We start from the raw sequence: 19,157 nt of genomic DNA on the forward strand, positions 1-19,157 counted from the left end.
AGATGTTGCTTCAATATATCCACATCATTTTCCTACCTCATGATGCCATCTATTTCGTGAAGTGCACCAATCCCTCTTGCAGCAAAGCACCCCCACAACATGATGCTGCCACCCCCATGCTTCAAGGTTGGGATGGTGTTGTTTGGCTTGCTTGCATGCCTCCCCCTTTTTCCTCCAATCATAACAATGGTCATTATTGCCAAACAGTTTTATTGTTGTTTCATCAGACCAGAGGACATTTCTCCAAAAAGTACGATCTTTGTCCCCCTGTACAGTTGCAAACCGTAGTCTGGCTTTTTTTATGGCGGTTTTGGAGCAGTGGCTTCTTCCTTGCCGAGCGGCCTTTCAGGTTATGTCAATATAAGACTTGTTTTACTGTAGATATAGATACTTTTGTACCTGTTTCCTCCAGCACCTTCACAAGGTCCTTTGCTGTTGTTCTGGGATTGATTTGCACTTTTCTCACCAAAGTACGTTCATCTCTAGGAGACAGAACGCGTCTCCTTCCTGAGTGGTATGATGGCTGCGTGGTCCCATGGTGTTTATACTTGCGTGTGTCACGTTCTGACCTTAGTTCTTTTGTTATGTCTTTGTTTTAGTATGGTCAGGGCATGAGTTGGGTGGGTTATCTATGTTCCTTTTTCTATGTGGTGTTTTTTTGTTTGGCCTAGTATGGTTCTCAATCAGAGGCAGGTGTCGTTCGTTGTCTCTGATTGAGAATCATAGTTAGGTAGCCTTTTCCCACCTGTGTGGTGTGGGTGATTATTTTCTGTTTCAGTGTTTGCACCATTCGGGACTGTTTCGGTTTTCATTTTGTTTCTCTTGTTCTTTTTGTATTCTGTATTCATTCTCATTCAATTACATTATGGATACATACCACGCTGCATTTTGGTCCTCCGATCCTTCCTACTACTCCTCCTCAGAAGAGGAAGAAGAAAGCCGTTACAGCGTGCTATTGTTTGTACAGATGAACGTGGTACCTTCAGACATTTAGAAATTGCTCCCAACGATGAACCAGACTTGTGGATGTCTGCAATGTTTTTTCTGAGGTCTTGGCTGATTTCTTTTGATTTTCCCATGATGTCAAGTAAATAGGCACTGAGTTTGAAGGTAGGCCTTGAAATACATCCACATGTACACCTCCAATTGACTCAAATGATGTCAATTAGCCTATCAGAAGCTTCTAAAGCCATGACAGTTTTCTGGAATTTTCCAAGCTGTTTGAAGGCACAGTCAACTTAGTGTATGTAAACTTCTGACCCACTGGAATTGTGATACAGTGAATTATAAGTGAAATAATCTGTCTGTAAACAATTATTGGAAAAATTACTTGTGTCATGCACACAGTAGATGTCCTAACCGACTTGCTAAAACTATAGTTTGCTAACAAGAAATGTGTGGAGTGGTTGAAAAACTAGTTTTAATGACTCCAACCTAAGTATATATAAACTTCTGACTTCAACTGTATGGTGATGGGATTTGTGAAAAAAATACATTCCTGGTTTTTAGCTCAGCTTCCTAGCTTGGCACAGACCCCAAACATTTCTTGCATTGGTCTGGTGGGAATGGCGCCTCAAGAATCTGAGAATTTGAGTTATGCAGACACTCAGTCAGACCCAGTGTTTATCTGACTGGAAAGTGTGTATTTATTCATTTTGATCTTCCGTAAAAGTTTGGGGAAAAGAGATAACAGATTCCAATGAGGGATCTGGCAAACACAAACTTCTCCGGGACAGTTTATCCACTACAGTAGGCAACTCCAACATTAGAAGTTGTGAAATATATTAATATTTTGCTTCTCTCTCTCTCCTTCTAAGGTTTTCAACCAAATCCTGGCTCTCACAGACATGCCAGGTGTGTCATAAGAACATGATGTTTGGTGTTAAGTGCAAACACTGCAAGTAAGAAGAAGCCTTCTATGCGGTGCATTCAGAAAGTATTCAGACCCGATAACTATTTCCACATTTTGTTACATTACAGCATTATTCTAAAATGTATTAAATTAAATGTTTTCCTCATCAATTTACACACAATACCCCATAATGACAAAGCGAAAACAGGTTTTTAGAAATGTTTTCACATTTTTTAAAAAGTATTCAGACCCTTTGCTATGAGACTCAAAATTGAGCTCAGGTGCATCCTATTTCCATTGATCATCCTTGAAATGTTTCTACAACTTGATTGGAGTCCACCTGTGGTAAATTCAATTGATTGGACATGATTTTGAAAGGCACACACCTGTTTATATAAGGTCCCACAGTTGACAGTGCATGTCAGAACAAAAACCATGCCATGAGGTCGAAGGAATTGTCCTTAGAGCTCTGAAAAAGGATTTTGTTGAGGCACAGATCTGGGGAAGGGTGCCAAAACATTTCTGCAGCAGGAACACCATGTCCTCCATCATTCTTAAATGTAAGAACCTTTCAGAAGGACAACCATCTCTGCAGCACTCATCTCTGTAGTGTGGCCAGGCGGAAGCCACTCCTCAGTAAAAGGCACATGTCAGCCCACTTGGAATTTGCCAAAAGAGAAACAAGATTCTCTGGTGTGATGAAAACAAGAAGTCTTTGGCCTGAATGCCAAACATCACGTCTGGAGGAAACCTGGCACCATCCCTAAGGTGGAGCATGGTGGTGGCAGCATCATGCAGTGGGGATGTTTTTCAGCGGCAGGGACTGGGAGACAAGTCAGGATTGAGGGAAAGATGAATGGAGCAAAGTACATAGCGAACCTTGATGAAACCTGCTCCAGAGCGCTCAGGACCTCAGACTGGAGCGAATGTTCACCTTCCAACAGGACAACAACCCTAAGCACACAGCCAAGACAAAGGAGTGGCTGCGGGACAAGTCTTTGAATGTCCTTGAGTGGCCCAGCCAGAGGCCGGACTTGAACCCTATCAAACATCTCTGAAGAGACCTGAAAATAGCTGTGCAGCAACGCTCCCCATCAAACCTGACAGAGATTGAGAGGATCTGCAGAGAAGAATGGGAGAAACTCCCCAAACACAGGTGTGCCAAGCTTGTAGCGTCAAACCCAACAAGACGCTGTAATCGCTGCCAAAGGTGTTTCAACAAAGTACTAAGAAAAGGGTCTGAATACTTATGTAAATGTGATATTTCCATTTTTATAAAAAACTGTTTTTGCTGTGTCATTATGGGCTATTGTGTGTAGATTGGGGGGGGGGGGGTTTAATACATTTTTGAATAATACTGTAGCGTAACAAAATGTGGAAAATGTCAAGGGGTCGGAATCCTCTCCGAATGCACTGTACATCTTCGCTTTCATTTGTTCACAAGTCACTCTGCTCCCCCTCGAACTACTGTCTCCTCTGCTTCCAGGTTAAAGTGCCATAACAAATGTACCAAAGAAGCCCTTCCCTGCAGGATATCTTTTCTTCCACGTAAGCCCTTGTCAATTCCTGCATATAAAACGACAAAAAATGCACAATGTAATTATCTTTTTCCCGATACATCCCAAGAATGTCAATTTAGTACAGAATCATTGTTCTCCTATTTTTTAGTCCCGCAAATCCGCCGGGCAGAATCTGTACCATCCGATATCAATAATCAAATTGACCGCACGGCAGAGTTACCAATCCAGTTTGGCACTTTACCTAAGGTGCTAACCAAAAAGGTAGAAAAAAGTGTTTTAGCATACGTGTGTATGTGTATTAATAGTAATATCACCATACATGGAACCTCTAATTTGTCCTGAACCTTAATTTATGAAACCTTTCTGTTGAAAACCCTCTTTCAGGACAACCCTCCCATGCTGAGTCAGATGGATTCCAGCAGTAACCCCTCCTCCACCACTTCCTCTACACCCTCCTCGCCCACCCCCTTCCAGCAGAGCAACCCCCCCAGCATCACCGCCACACCGCCCCCCAATCCCTCGCCCGGACCCCAGGGGCCCCGAGACAGCCGATTCCACTTCCCAGGTCCTCACAATGACAGGCCCTTACAGGCCCAAGCACTCTCTACAGGCCCAAGCGCTCTCTACAGGCCCAAGCGCTCTCTACAGGCCCAAGCGCTCTTTACAGGCCCAAGCGCTCTCTACAGGCCCAAGCACTCTCTAGATTCCTACCCTGTTCCACTAACATTTCACTCCAAAGCAGCACTTCTCCAGTATCTCTCACAGGCATCCACCCCAAAGACTCTAGATTCCTACTGTGTTCATCTCAATCACAACACTTAACTCCAAATCTACCCTAAGCCAGTAATAGCACATCTCTAATCATATTCCAATTCCTGATTACACTTCATTTGCTATTTTACCACTAATCATACAATATATCCTATTATAACATCTCCTTAAGTGCTTGTGGCTTATCTAACCCAATCATATCGCTCTCTCTCTATTTTCCTCTGGTGGTTGTTTCTCCTCTTGTCCTTTAGCTGGCTGTTATTTACAACCTAGACAACCGTTTATCTTCCCTGGTGAGTTAATAATGTGTTAACACCGCTCCCTCCCTGTGTGTCCTGTAGTCCTGCCCAACTAGTACAGTACCATCCCCTTATCATGTTCCCTCTCTCCTCATGTTGCTTTGCTGCAGTGGCTTACTATGACTCATGCTATGTTGTGGGAGGGGTCATGGGGGGTTGGTGTCACCTTGGGCACTGCTGCAATGGCATGTTGTGGTCTGCCACTGTAGTTTATGACAAGCTTATAGCAGAGCCATCATATTACATGCGGATAGCTTTGGCTTTTATAATGCATACCTGCCCTCTGGTAGACAAAGAGGTGAACTGACTGACTGTGCTGCTTGGCGCTGTGCATGGTTTGACAGAGTTAGAGGCAGCCATCACAATTTAGAGAATATATGCTCTGAAGTGCAGTGAAAATAGATTGGCTTAGTCACATAATAGTTTTGAACATCCTCATTGTCCCACACACAGACGTTTCCTCTTCACCATATCCTGTTGGACTAGACTCTGAAGGCCACCATGGCACTGGGTAAGAGACAACCGCTTTAAATGACAAAGTCACTGTAGAGTCCGAGTAAAGACCATTTAAAATGCTGTGGTTTTTCACCCACATTGTCTACTGTAAGTCCACCATAGTTACCATAGTTTCTACTAGACAGGGTTAGGTTAAAGTTAGGAACCCCTGTTTATGGTGATGCTTGTCCCAACAGAGACACACAGCAACTGGCCCAATCAGAACATCCATCTCAGGGACAGGAAGGAGGATCGGTGAGTACCCAAAATCCCTAGCGGCAGAAAGTATTCAGACCCCTAGACTTTTTCCACATTTTGTTAAATTACAGCCTTATTCTAAAATGGATTAAAAAATGTAAAATCCTCATCAATCTATACACAATACCCCATAATGGCAAAATGTAAACAGTTTGTTTGAAATCGTATCAAATTTATTGAATCTAAAAAACAGAAATACCTTATTTACATAAGTATTCAGACCTTTTGCTATGAACTCAAAATGTTGCTCCGGTGCATCCTGTTTCCATTGATCATCCTTGAGATATTTCTACAACTTGATTGGAGTCCATCTGTCAATATAAGATCCAACAGTTGACAGTGCATGCCGTAGAATTGTCCGAGGAGCTCCAAGACAGGATTGTATCGACACACAGATCTAGGGAAGGGTACCAAAAGATTTTTGCAGCATTGAAGGTCCCCAAGAACACAGTGGCCTCCAACATTCTTAAATGGAAGAAGTTTGGAACCACCAAGACTCTTCTTAGAGCTGACCACCCAGACAAACTGAGCAATTGGGGGAGAAGGGCCTTGGCCAGGGAGTGACCAAGAACTTGATGGTCACTCTGACAGAGCTCCAAAGTTCCTCTGTGGAGATGGGAGAATCTTCCAGAAGGACAACCATCTCTGCAGCACTCCACGAATCAGGCCTTTATGGTAGAGTGGCTATACGGAAGCCACTCTTCAGTAAAAGGCACATGAGTTGGAGTTTTCCAAAAGGCTTCTAAAGGATTCTCAGACCATGAGAAACAAGATTCTCTGGTCTGATGACACCAAGATTGAACTTTTTGGCCTAAATGCCAAGCGTCGCGTCTGGAGGAAACCTGGCACCATCCCTACGGTGGAGCATGGTGTTGGCAGCATCATGCTGTGAGGATGTTTTTCAGCGGCAGAGACTGGGAGACAAGTCAGGATCAAGGGAAAGATGAACGGAGCAAAGTATAGAGAGATCTTTGATGAAAACCTGCTCCAGAGCACTCAGGACCTCAGACTGGGAAGAAGGTTCACCTTCCAACAGGACAACGACCCTAAGCACACAGCCAAGACAACGAAGGAGTGGCTGCAGGACAAGTCTTTGAATGTCCTTGAGTGGCCCAGCCAGAGACCGGACTTGAACCCGATCGAACATCTATGCAGAGACCTGAAAATAGCTGTGCAGTGACGCTCGCCATCCAACCTGACAGAGCTTGAGAGGATTTACAGAGAAGAATGGGAGAAACTCTCCAAATACAGGTGTGCCAAGCTTGTAGTGTCATACCCAAGAAGACTTGAGTCTGTAATCACTGCCAAAGGTGCTTCAACAAAGTACTGAGTAAAGAATCTGAATACCTATCTGTTTTTTATCATTCATACATTTGCAAACATTTCAACAAAAAAAAACAGTTTTCGCTTCGTCATTATGGGGTATTGTGTGTAGATTGATGAGGAAAACTAATTAATTTAATCAATTTTAGAATAAGGCTGTAATGTAACAATGTGGACAAGTCAAGGGGTCTGAATACTTTCTGAATGCACTGTATATCTAACCATATCATGATAGCAACAAAGTCTAAGAGAAGGGTAGGCCAGCTGATGAGTCTTAAGGCCACAACAGTCTGAACAGCCCTGAGATTATCAGGGAGGGAGTTCCATAGGCATGGTGTACGGGAGGAAAAGGCACGGTCCCCCATTGTGTGGAGCCTGGTCCTGGGGCCATGGAGGAGTTTAGCATGGCTTGAATGTAAGGGAGGTTCATGGGGGAGAGTAGGTCTGACAGGTAGGTGGGTCAGATGCCATTTAAGGTATTTTAGACAAGGAGATGTTCAAATAAATTATTTGAGGAACTGGTAGCCAATGGAAATCAGCAAAGATGTGGATGATCTGGGCAGAATGTTTTGTTTGTCAGAATCCTTGCAGCACTCTTTTGGATGAGCTGTAGTTTATTTTACATTTTACAAGTCATTTAGCAGACGCTCTTATCCAGAGCGACTTACAAATTGGTGCGTTCACCTTAAGACATCCAGTGGAACAGCCACTTTACAACAGTGCATCTAAATCTTTTAAGGGGGGGTGAGAAGGATTACTTTATCCTATCCTAGGTATTCCTGAAAGAGGTGGGGTTTCAGGTGTCTCCGGAAGGTGGTGATTGACTCCGCTGTCCTGGCGTCGTGAGGGAGTTTGTTCCACCATTGGGGGGCCAGAGCAGCGAACAGTTTTGACTGGGCTGCGCGGGAACTGTACTTCCTCAGTGGTAGGGAGGCAAGCAGGCCAGAGGTGGATGAACGCAGTGCCCTTGTTTGGGTGTAGGGCCTGATCAGAGCCTGGAGGTACTGAGGTGCCGTTCCCCTCACAGCTCCGTAGGCAAGCACCATGGTCTTGTAGCGGATGCGAGCTTCAACTGGAAGCCAGTGGAGAGAGCGGAGGAGCGGGGTGACGTGAGAGAACTTGGGAAGGTTGAACACCAGACGGGCTGCGGCGTTCTGGATGAGTTGTAGGGGTTTAATGGCACAGGCAGGGAGCCCAGCCAACAGCGAGTTGCAGTAATCCAGACGGGAGATGACAAGTGCCTGGATTAGGACCTGCGCTGCTTCCTGTGTGAGGCAGGGTCGTACTCTGCGGATGTTGTAGAGCATGAACCTACAGGAACGGGCCACCGCCTTGATGTTAGTTGAGAACGACAGGGTGTTGTCCAGGATCACGCCAAGGTTCTTAGCGCTCTGGGAGGAGGACACAATGGAGTTGTCAACCGTGATGGCGAGATCATGGAACGGGCAGTCCTTCCCCGGGAGGAAGAGCAGCTCCGTCTTGCCGAGGTTCAGCTTGAGGTGGTGATCCGTCATCCACACTGATATGTCTGCCAGACATGCAGAGATGCGATTTATTTAGTTTATTAATTGAATGTGCAGGCAGTCCCCCAAGTATTGTTTTCCCAAAATCAATTCTGGAGAAAATGAATGCATGCATTAGCTATTCTGCGTCAGATGTGGTGAGAGACGGTCTTAGGAGGAAAATGTTCTTCAGGTGAAAGAGTGACGTTTTACAGACGTGACTAATGTGGCTATTGAAGGAGAGAGCATTGTTGAATTTCACACCCAAATTATTGAGGCGAGGGGGATGATGTGGCCAAGTATGGCAGGGCGGATGCTGCAGGGCGGATGCTGCAGGGCGGATGCTGCAGGGCGGATGCTGCAGGGCGGATGCTGCAGGGCGGATGCTGCAACAATGATCTACTGGAGGATGTCTGTCAGCATTGCCTCTGCCTTGTTGCTGTTGAGTTGGAGGAAGTTGTTCTGCATCCAAGAATTTCCTTCTTCCAGACAGTTGGACAGTTGACAGAGCAGATGTTGTATAATGCGTTGCAGTGGAAATGGACACTGTGCTGTCTGAAGAGCTGGCCAAGTGGGGGCATGTAGAGCAGGAAGAGGATAGGTCCTAACACCTACCATTGCAGGCTATGATGGACTCATCTGACCTTGCCTCACTGAGGGTGACCTACTGCTTGCGATTAGAACGGAGGAGATAAACCAGTTTAGGGCAGTCCCACAGATGGTAGTGTGCTGTCTGAGGTGCTGCACTCGAATGGTTTGATCTACTGTGTCAAAAGCAGCACTGCGGTCCAGAAGAACCAAGATGGTGGGGGATCCTGTATCTGCAGCAATGAGCAGGTAATTTACAACCTTCACCAGGGCTGTCTCAGTACTGTGCTATCTCAGTACATGGGTCTAAAGCCAGACTGGAGAGCTTCATAAAGATGGTTAGCACTGAGGTCCTGCAGCAATGAGCAGGTAATTAACAACCTTCACCAGGGCTATCTCAGTACTGTGTATGGGCCTAAAGCCAGACTGGAGAGCTTCATAAAGATGGTTAGCACTGAGGTCCTGCAGCAATGAGCAGGTAATTAACAACCTTCACCAGGGCTATCTCAGTACTGTGCATGGGTCTAAAGCCAGACTGGAGAGCTTCATAAAGATGGTTAGCACTGAGGTGTGACTGAAGCTGAGTTGCCAGTGTGTTCTCCATGGATTTAGATAAAAATGTGAGGTTGGAAATAAGCCTGTAGTTTGAGAGGAGATCTTGGTCAAGGGATGGTTTCTTGAGCAAGGGGGTGATGACAGCGATGTTGAACAGTGACGGCACCTGCCCAGTATGGAGAGAATGGCTGAACAATTTGAGAGCAGCTGAGTACGTTTTGAACAGTGATGTTCCAATAGGTTCGTGGGGGCCACTGGTAGTCTTCATTTTATTAGATTTCTACCACAGCAGCAGGTGAGACCAGAGCTAAATCACTTAGAGTGGGGTCAGATATGGGTGGTGGGTTAGGAGCCAGAGTGGGGTTGAGGTTGGAGAATACAATGTTCTTTCGAATGGTGTTGATTTTAGCCTTGAAGAACTCAGCAAATCAGTTGCATTGTTCAGTACTTTCTGAAAAAGTGAAAGAGAAAACAGTTCTTCTTTTTTTTAGATTGGGAAACCACCCAGCAGCATAACCTGATCAAGTGACAGTTCTCTAGTCTAGTTAATTATGTGGTGCAATGATATTGACGGGATCATTTTACCATATAGAGAACTTAATAAAAGATTGTTTCTCTGTTTCAGTTTTTATTCCGATCTCTCTACCTGTGCTGTTGTGTGCAGATAAACCAGCAAAAAAATCAAATAGACTTCCAGAAATCTGCAATTACATGGAATACCGGCCTAAATGTATGTTTTGTTTAGATTGACATGACATGACACAATTCGTGCATGCTTTGTCTCTGCATATTCAGGAAGAGGAGGCAGAAGAGGAGGAATACCTAGGAGAGGAGGATGAGGGAAATGGTAGCAGGGAGAGCAGAGAGAAGGGCCACACAAACGGAGAGTGTGATGGGGACGAGTTAGAGGAGCTGCCCAGCTACCGGGGCAGGATGTCCGGGGGCCGATGGAGGGGACCCATCTCCCGTAAGGCCAGCCAGACCAGCGTGTACCTGCAGGAGTGGGACATCCCCTACGAGCAGCTGGAGCTGGGGGAGCTCATTGGCAAGGTGAATGACTACACCTTTACATAGTGTTAAATATACAGTACCAGTCAAAATTTTGGACACACCTACTCATTCAAGGGTTTTTCTTTAATTTGACTATTTTCTCATTGTAGAATAATAGTGACAGCACCAAACGATGAAATAACACATATGGAATCATGTAGTAACCAAAAAAGTGTTGAAGGTCAGTAAATTTGGAAAATTTCAAGAACTTTCAACGTTTCTTCAAGTGCAGTTGCAAAAACCATCAAGCGCTATGATGAAACTGGCTCTCATGAGGACCACCACAGAGGATAAGTTCATTAGAGTTACCAGCCTCAGAAATTTCAGCCCAAATAAATGTTTCACAGACTGTTCAGAGGAGACTGTGTGAATCAGTCCTTCATGGTCGAATTGTGCAAAGAAACCACTACTAAAGGACACCAATAATAAGAAGAGACTTGCTTGGGTCAAGAAACACGAGCATTGGACATTGGACCGGTGGAAATCTGTCCTTTGGTCTGGAGTCCAAATTTGATATTTTTTGATCCAACCACTGTGTCTTTGTGAGATGCAGTGTAGGTGAATGGATGATCTCCGCATGTGTAGTTCCCACTGTGAAGCATGGAGGAGGTGTAATGGTCTGGTGGTGCTTTGCTGGTGACACTTTCTGTGATTTATTTAGAATTCAAGGCACACTTAACCAGCATGGCTACCAGCAATATGCCATCTCATTTGGTTTAGGCTTAGTGGGACTATCATTTGTTATTCAACAGGACAATGACTCAACACCTCCAGGCTGTGTAAGGGCTATTTGACCAAGAATGAGAGTGATGGAATGCCTCATTCGATGACCTGGCCTCCACAATCACCCGACCTTAACTGAATTGAGATGGTTTGGGATGAGTTGGACCGCAGAGCGAAGGAAAAGCAGCCAACAAGTGCTCAGCATATGTGGGAACTCCTTCAAGAATGTCAGAAAAGCATTCCAGGTTTAGCTGGTTGAGAGAATGGCAAAAGTGTGCAAAGCTGTCATCAAGGCAAAGGGTCGCTACTTTGAAGAATCTTAATCTAAAATATATTTGGTTTGTTTTAAGACTTTTTTTGGTTACTACATGATTTGTTGTTATTTAGTTTTGATGTCGTCACGTTTTATTATACAATGTAGAAAATATTAAAAATAAAGAAAAACCCTGGAATGAGTAGGTGTGTCAACTTTTGACTGGTACTGTACACTCAGTGGTCAGTTTATTAGGTACACCACCTCGTTGACGGTTCGCTTTTACATACAGTGAGTCACGTAGCCATGGCTTGCTATATATTGCAGGCAGGCAGGCATCGAGTGTATCTACACAGAGGGTAGTAGCAGTGGTGGAAAAAGTACCCAATAGTCATACTTGAGTAAAAGTAAAGATACCTTAAAAGAAAATTACTCAAGTAAAAGTGAGTCACCCAGTAAAAAGTAAGTCTAAAAGTAAATGTAAGTCTAAAAGTAAATGTAATAGCTAAAATATACTTAAGTACCAAAAGTACAAGTATAAATAATTTAAAATTCCTTATATTAAGCAAACCAGACAGCACGATTTTCTTGTTTTTTAAAACTTTACGGACAGCCAGGGGCACACGTCAATACACATAATTTACAAATGAAGCATTTGTGTTTAGTGACTCTGCCAAATCAGAGGCAGTAGGGATGACCAGGGACGTTCTCTTGATAAGTCTGTGAATTAGACAATTTCCTGTCCTGCATTCAAAATGTAACTAGTATTTTTGGGAGTCAGGGAAAATGTAAGGAGTAAAAAGTACATTTTCATTAGGAATGTAGTGAAGTAAATGTTGTCAAAAATACAAGTAGTAAAGTACAGATATCCCAAAAAATGACATAAGTAGTACTTTAAAGTATTTTTACTTAAGTACTTTACACCACTGGCTAGTAGGGCTCATATTCAAGTGAATTGGTATCTGCATGTCTCCTTTAAAAAAAAGGCCAATGGATTCAATTAGAGTTCCTTGAAAAGGAAGATAAAAAAAATAGGCTTCAGGGTAGCTAATAACACAAGTGCCCATACTGTACCTCCCTATTCCAGGGCCGTTGGGGGAAGGTGCATAAGGGGCGCTGGCATGGAGAGGTGGCCATCCGGCTGCTAGAGATAGATGGTAATAACCAGGACCACCTGAAGCTGTTTAAGAAGGAGGTGATGAACTACAGGCAGACCCGCCACGAGAACGTGGTCCTCTTCATGGGGGCCTGCATGGCCCCGCCACACCTCGCCATCATCACCAGGTTAGGGGGAGGGAAGTGGGAAAGGGAGGTGGGGATGGTAAGGGAGTTGAGCAGGGAAAAGCTGGAACCCTTGAATCAATCTATGAGAAGTATTAAATGTGTCTTGGTTTAACAAATGAGGAAACCAAAAAAGGATTTGTTTTGAGAAACTAGATGATCCAGTTATCACTCCCTTTCCCCCCCTGACATTTCCTCTTGTTTTCTCTCAGTTTCTGCAAAGGTCAGACACTATTCTCAGTTGTAAGAGATGCCAAGAACACACTAGACATCAACAAGACAAGGCAGATTGCTCAGGAAATTGTTAAGGTGTGGTATTACTCAACTCCTCTTTAATTGGGGCGGCAGGGTAGCCTAGTGGTTAGAGCATTGGACTAGTAACCGAAAGGTTGCAAGTTCAAATCCCCGAGCTGACAAGGTACAAATCTGTCGTTCTGCCCCTGAACAGGCAGTTAACAGTTAACCCACTGTTCCTAGGCCGTCATTGAAAATAAGAATTTGTTCAACCTCTTGATGCTAGCCATCCCGGATCCGGGATCGTGACTACAGGCTCAAGCTCATTACCATAACGCAAAATGCAAAAAATATTCTTAGAAATATTTAACCTCCACACATTAACAAGTCCAATAGCTCAAATGAAAGATAAACACCTTGTTCATCTACCCAGCAAGTCAGATTTCTAAAATGTTTTACGGCGAAAACACACCACATATTTATATTAGACCACCACCGAAACAAAGACGAGAGGCAGCCATTTTGTCCCAGAAAATATAAAATTATAAAAGCAGGATTAAAAAATAAATCATTCACTAACCTTTTGAAAATCTTCATCAGATGACAGTAATAGGACATGTTACACAGTACATTTATGTTTTTTTCAATAATATGCCATTTATAGCCATAAATCTCTGTTTACAATGACGACATTTTCAAAAAATGCTATGAGAGACGGCGCTCAGATATTAGCAGTATGTCTCCTCTACGTTTGGAGTCCACAGAAACCCAAAATAACCACATAAATATTCCCTTACCTTTGATGTTCTTCGATCAGAAGACGTGGAAGGAGTCATACTTACCCAATACATCGTTTGGTTTCAAGTTGTGTGTCTCTGTATTAGCATATGCTAACAGCTTCAGCTGAAATGCACCCAAAATGACTTCTGGTCCCGCACTCTTGCGCATCAAAACTTCAAAATTACATTATATGTCGATTATATGTCGATTAAACTGGTCAAACTAAGTGCAGAATCAAGCTTTATGATGTTTCAAACGTGTAAAACAATGATCAGCGCGAACAGACAAACCGACATCAACTGGTGTTTCATGGAAAAAGAGAGAGCTCCAATTCAGGCACGCGCAATAGAGTGCATTTATTTTCGCGTGACCTGAACGTTTTAGCCCGCCAAAGGACGAGGGCGCGCGAGATTCTCACAATGAACGCCCCATTTGAAAGCAGACATCGCGCTGAACACATAGAAACTGTTCCCAGGTCTGTAGCTGCTTGGGAAGGGTGGGGGCGATGACGTCAAAGTTGTCCCAACTTTTCTGTTGCCAAGAGAGAGTTTGGGAGAATGGCTGCCCTGAGAGTTCTGCTTTACATACAGACATAATTTAAACGGTTTTAGAAACTTTAGAGTGTTTTCTATTCAATAATAATTATTATATGCATATATTAGCAATTTTGGACAAAAAAAATTCTGTTTACTATGGGCACGCACTTCCTCCAAAGGGGGCAGTATTCAGCCCTAGGCTTAACGGGACTTGCCTAGTTAAATAAAGGTTAAAAAATCAAATAAATTGTAAGTACATTGTAAGCAGCCTACTCTTCCTTTCACTGAAAGTAACTCAACTCTGACCTCTTCCTCAGGGTATGGGCTACCTTCATGCTAAAGGAATCGTTCACAAGGACCTGAAGTCCAAGAATGTGTTCTATGACACAAACAAAGTGGTAATCACAGACTTTGGTCTTTTTGGAATGTCCGGAGTGGTACAAGAGTACCACAAGAGGTAAGCAAAAAAACACTGTAAAAAGTTTAACACTCTGAGAAGCATACTTCTATACCTTTTGAAAGATCAATGTGTATGTTTGTCCATCTGTGGGTATCTGTTTGTGTGTCTGTCCAGGCGAGAGAACGAACTAAGGCTCCCTCATGGCTGGATCTACTACCTGGCCCCTGAGATCGTCCGCAGGATGGGTACTGGGAACCATGAGGACCGCCTGCCTTTCTCCAACGCTGCAGACGTCTACGCCTTTGGGTGCACACCATTTCCGGCCCTCTTATATCCTGCCATAATAATACTGCATTTACTTAAATATAGGACATCTGAATGCTTTTAGAACATTTATCTCAAAACAAACAACACTGGATTTTGGGGGGATATATACATAAATCGGTTTAAATGTGGCTCCCCATGAAATGAATGTGTGTATGCTGTTTGTATACAGGGTTAAGACTGAGGGGCTAACCATACAGTATATTTCACCCCCAGCACCATTTGGTACGAGCTGCAGGCCCGTGGCTGGCCACTCACCAACCAGCCTGCAGAGGCCACCATCTGGCAGGTGGGCAGCGGAGAGGGCATCAAGAAGGTCCTGGCAAAGGTCAGCCTGGGCAAGGAGGTCACGGTAAGGTCAAAGAGCAGTTTGTGACAGTGTGATGTCCTCTGGGAAGCTTAGTGTACTGTATTGACATGATAATAAACCAAACAATATTATTCTCAGTGTGCGAGTGATATCATTAAAACAGACTGACATCGTACTACCAGAGCCAAAACCTTTTAATGGGTTATCAAATAAAATAAAATGTTATTGGTCACATACACATGGTTAGCAGATGTTAATGAGAGTGTGGTGAAATGCTTGTGCATCTAGTTCTGACAGTGCAGTAATATCTAACAAGTAATCTAACAATTCCCCAACAACTACCTAATACACACTCATCTAAAGGGGTGAATGAGAATATGTACATATAAGTATATGGATGAGTGATGTTCGAGTGGCATAGGCAAGGTGCGATAGATGGTTTAAAATACAGTATATACAGTGCCTTGCAAAAGTTATAAGAATAATTTTGCACGCCCAATTTTTCAGTTTTTGATTTGTTAAAAAAGTTTGAAATATCGAATAAATGTCGTTCCACTTTATGATTGTGTCCCACTTGTTGTTGATTCTTCACAAAAAAATACAGTTTTATATCTTTATGTTTGAAGCCTGAAATGTGGCAAAAGGTCGCAAAGTTCAAGGGGGCCGAATACTTTCGCAAGGCACTGTATATGTAAACATTATTAAAGTGGCATTATTTGAAGTGGCATTGCGTAAGAGTCTAGTGATCCATTTATTAAAGTGCAGTGATTGGGTCTCAATGTAGGCAGCAGCCTCTCTGAGTTAGTGATTGCTGTTTAGCAGTCTGATGGCCTTGAGCTGTTTTTCAATCTCTCGGTCCCAGCTATACATCTACGTTGTGTGTATAGCTATAATGATGGATGTAGGATGAGATAAATACCCCCCTGTACTGTAGGAGATACTGTCTGCCTGTTGGTCCTTCAAGCCAAAAGAGCGTCCCTCCTTCACCCAGCTGACTGACATGCTGGAGAAGCTGCCGAAGCTCAACCGCAGGCTCTCCCACCCAGGACACTTCTGGAAGTCAGCCGAGTATGTATCCTAAAGACCAGAATCCCATTTGAGATATACTGTATATACACTCTGTATATATTTAGAATACTTCTATGTCTATGGGGATGCCACTCTCGATGGCATTGGGTTCCCTCATGGCTCACAATGTACCTGTTGATCCCTCTCCATCCAGTGATGTCACATTGGATGGACCGGGAGAACATGGGGTGTTTGTATGAGTGGGTGAATAAGAATGTGTTTATGGTGGAGAGGTGTAGCCCTCCGATAAACCTGGGCCTACTGTATGTTTCTTTTTGTAAGCCCTTTGATTTAAATAACTAAAAGGGATGACTGTGATACAAATCACCAGCTTTATATACAGTTGTCTTCAATAGGGAATTTGAGCTAAAAGATAGAAATGTGATCATTTTTAAGTAAAGGTTGAACAGGACAAAAGGTGAAATAGCCTGTTGAAACGGTTTGGTTTGTGACTGTTCATTTCAGAGCTAATGGTTTTGATTCCCTAAATCTGTCCATGTTTCAAAGAGAGTATACTTTATAATAGCACCACCCCCTACCCCTCTCCCTGTCTCTATGCTGTCCATCTCTGTGGGCAGTGATTGGAGGCTTGAGTGTCCCACCTCTCCTGTGTCCCCCTTTCTGTAAATATTTGTCATACCTCTCTCTCTTGACATCTCTGTTTGGGTCTCCCTCCCTCCCTCTCTGGGCGCTGCTGCTCTCTCCTGGATCACCACTGACTGACTCCACCTGTTCCTGCTCCACTTCACCCTCCCTGTCTCCCTTGGACCCCTCCTCCTTCTCCACCTCCTCTTTACTGCCAACCCCCTCAAACCCCCTTCTCATATCATTTTTTTCCCTCCTCCGTGAACATCTTCTCCGATTGAATCTTCCCTCCTCCACTCCTCTCCTTGATCTATCCCATCCTACTTTCTTCTTCTCTCCTTGCTCTCTGTGTGAAGGCCCTGGGTTCATCATCATTGCCTGCGGGACCATTGCAGTAAGGGCCTGCAGTCTCGCTGCCCCTACATATACAAATAACACATCTCTCAGTGGCAACTTGTGCTTATCAATTCTAAGGAATAGCCTGTTTGGTATTAGATTCAGAGGAATTCAGAGGAATGGACGACCTTGCATAATGACATCAACTGGTATGGCAGCCAATAGAGTAACCAATATATAGAGTAATGCATCTTTGTCAACTTGCTAAATGTACCATAATGCACTGCCTGGGTTGTTTGTTAGTTTGTTGTTCTTTGCCTAACTGCAGTTCATCTATTGACATTTTGGTACTAGTAGTGGCTAATGCAAACAGTCTAGTCTAACCGCTTGCTTTCTTTAAAGTTTCCTCTCTCTCTCTCTCTCTCTCACGTTCGCTCTGTACCCTCTCGCGCTACCTCTCTTCTCTCTTTTCCCCTTTCTCTCTCTCTTTTCCCCTTTCTCTCTCTCTTTTTCTCTCTCTCACCCTACAACTTAGGTTCTAGCCTTCAGTATGCAAGAGGAAGTAATACTATGAGGTTTAATGTCAAATGTTGATTTGCCTCTTGTGCACTCTGTGTGCCTGTGTCAGCATGCCCTGTATGTGTGTGTATAGGGACATGTGTGCATGCTTGTTTGGTTGGTAGCTGAATGTAATGTGCTGGACATCCAGAGGTTAACCCTGTGAAAGACTGTAGTGATTGAATGTTAGCAGTGATAACAACACAAAGATAAATGTATCCAATCTATATAAATATATATATATATAGAATTGTTTTATTTAATGTACAGATAACATTTATTTTATTATGTGTACAAAGTCTTTATATTACATTGCACGTTACATTATAGGTACTTCACATCTAATTATGTAGAGCTTTAAAAACCTATTTTTCCCTCAACACTGTGTAAACAAATTGTACATTACTTAAAGATGGGTTGGTGTTTTTTATGTCATAAGAATGTATATTTTTGTACAGATTGTGGCTACACTCTGAAAGAGTTTCTGGTTTCCTCAGTGAAAGATGATAAAACTAAACTCACGTCATTTGGTTCTGTGTCTTGTTTTGGAATGCTTACAACTTTTTGAATGTATGGTCAGTTAGATGAAAAGGGTATCGCTTTACATTAAGGATTTAAGCAGCTAAATTACAAGCACACAATTCCCACTAGACACCATTTATACAGTTGATTTATTTCCAAGTGTTTGGTTTGATTTAAAGGGGCAATCCGGGATTCAAAACGTTGACCTCAAATATGGGTGTCACTGACTCACCAGTTCCCAGGAGAGAGAGGATGATTGGGTGTCACTGACTCACCAGTTCCCAGGAGAGAGAGGATGATTGGGTGTCACTGACTCACCAGTTCCCAGAAGAGAGAGGATGATTGGGTGTCACTGACTCACCAGTTCCCAGAAGAGAGAGGATGATTGGGTGTCACTGACTCACCAGTTCCCAGGAGAGAGAGGATGATTGGGTGTCACTGACTCACCAGTTCCCAGGAGAGAGAGAATGATTGGGTGTCACTGACTCACCAGTTCCCAGGAGAGAGAGGATGATTGGGTGCCACTGACTCACCAGTTCCCAGGAGAGAGAGGATGATGCAGAGAACAGACATGTTCATGACTCCCATGATGACCTACACTATGGTGGTATTCTGGTGGTCTCAATACACTTCTGCTACTGATATGCAGGATTACATCAAAAAGTGTGTAATGGAGTATACAGTATGTGCAAAATGTCAGTACAAACGTAGTACATGGTTATTTCTCTTCTAGAACATTTTGAAACAAATACAATGAATGAATGTGTGTATTTGTGGTATTATTACTAAAACACCAACATTAGAAATATCCTCACCGAATCCAGGAGAGACAAATGGAAGTGTCTAAAGGACAGTGGTAGCCTACAATTAGTTGTCTTGGGTTGAAGTGACAATCGGGCAATTAATTCGGTTATGGAATTAGAAATAAAAAATGTGCCATTGTTATTACATTATACATGTGACGTTAGAATGCGTGTGTGTGCATGGAGACAAACTGACCTCTATACACAGCAAACTGTCCAATTCTGAATCAA

At 43.4% G+C, this 19,157-nt stretch overlaps 1 protein-coding gene across 3 annotated transcripts in view; it reads left to right on the forward strand.

Moving 5' to 3' along the window:
- Positions 1 to 19,076, forward strand: part of LOC115136644 (kinase suppressor of Ras 1-like) — a 75,797-nt gene extending 56,721 nt beyond the window's left edge. For all 3 annotated transcript variants that reach the window (XM_065024360.1, XM_065024361.1, XM_065024362.1), the window contains 15 exons: positions 1,818 to 1,901; positions 3,339 to 3,400; positions 3,521 to 3,633; positions 3,757 to 3,937; positions 4,395 to 4,436; positions 4,896 to 4,953; positions 5,135 to 5,192; positions 9,959 to 10,213; positions 12,277 to 12,473; positions 12,683 to 12,779; positions 14,338 to 14,477; positions 14,595 to 14,726; positions 14,961 to 15,096; positions 15,989 to 16,122; positions 18,303 to 19,076. In XM_065024360.1, the coding sequence (XP_064880432.1) occupies positions 1,818 to 1,901; positions 3,339 to 3,400; positions 3,521 to 3,633; positions 3,757 to 3,937; positions 4,395 to 4,436; positions 4,896 to 4,953; positions 5,135 to 5,192; positions 9,959 to 10,213; positions 12,277 to 12,473; positions 12,683 to 12,779; positions 14,338 to 14,477; positions 14,595 to 14,726; positions 14,961 to 15,096; positions 15,989 to 16,122; positions 18,303 to 18,393 (1,780 nt within the window). In that variant the 3' untranslated portion in view covers positions 18,394 to 19,076. The remainder of the gene's footprint in view (positions 1 to 1,817; positions 1,902 to 3,338; positions 3,401 to 3,520; positions 3,634 to 3,756; positions 3,938 to 4,394; positions 4,437 to 4,895; positions 4,954 to 5,134; positions 5,193 to 9,958; positions 10,214 to 12,276; positions 12,474 to 12,682; positions 12,780 to 14,337; positions 14,478 to 14,594; positions 14,727 to 14,960; positions 15,097 to 15,988; positions 16,123 to 18,302) is intronic.
- Positions 19,077 to 19,157: the final 81 nt, after the last annotated feature.

This window comes from Oncorhynchus nerka, linkage group LG11 (assembly GCF_034236695.1).
Source record: "Oncorhynchus nerka isolate Pitt River linkage group LG11, Oner_Uvic_2.0, whole genome shotgun sequence".
Classification (NCBI taxonomy): domain Eukaryota; kingdom Metazoa; phylum Chordata; class Actinopteri; order Salmoniformes; family Salmonidae; genus Oncorhynchus; species Oncorhynchus nerka.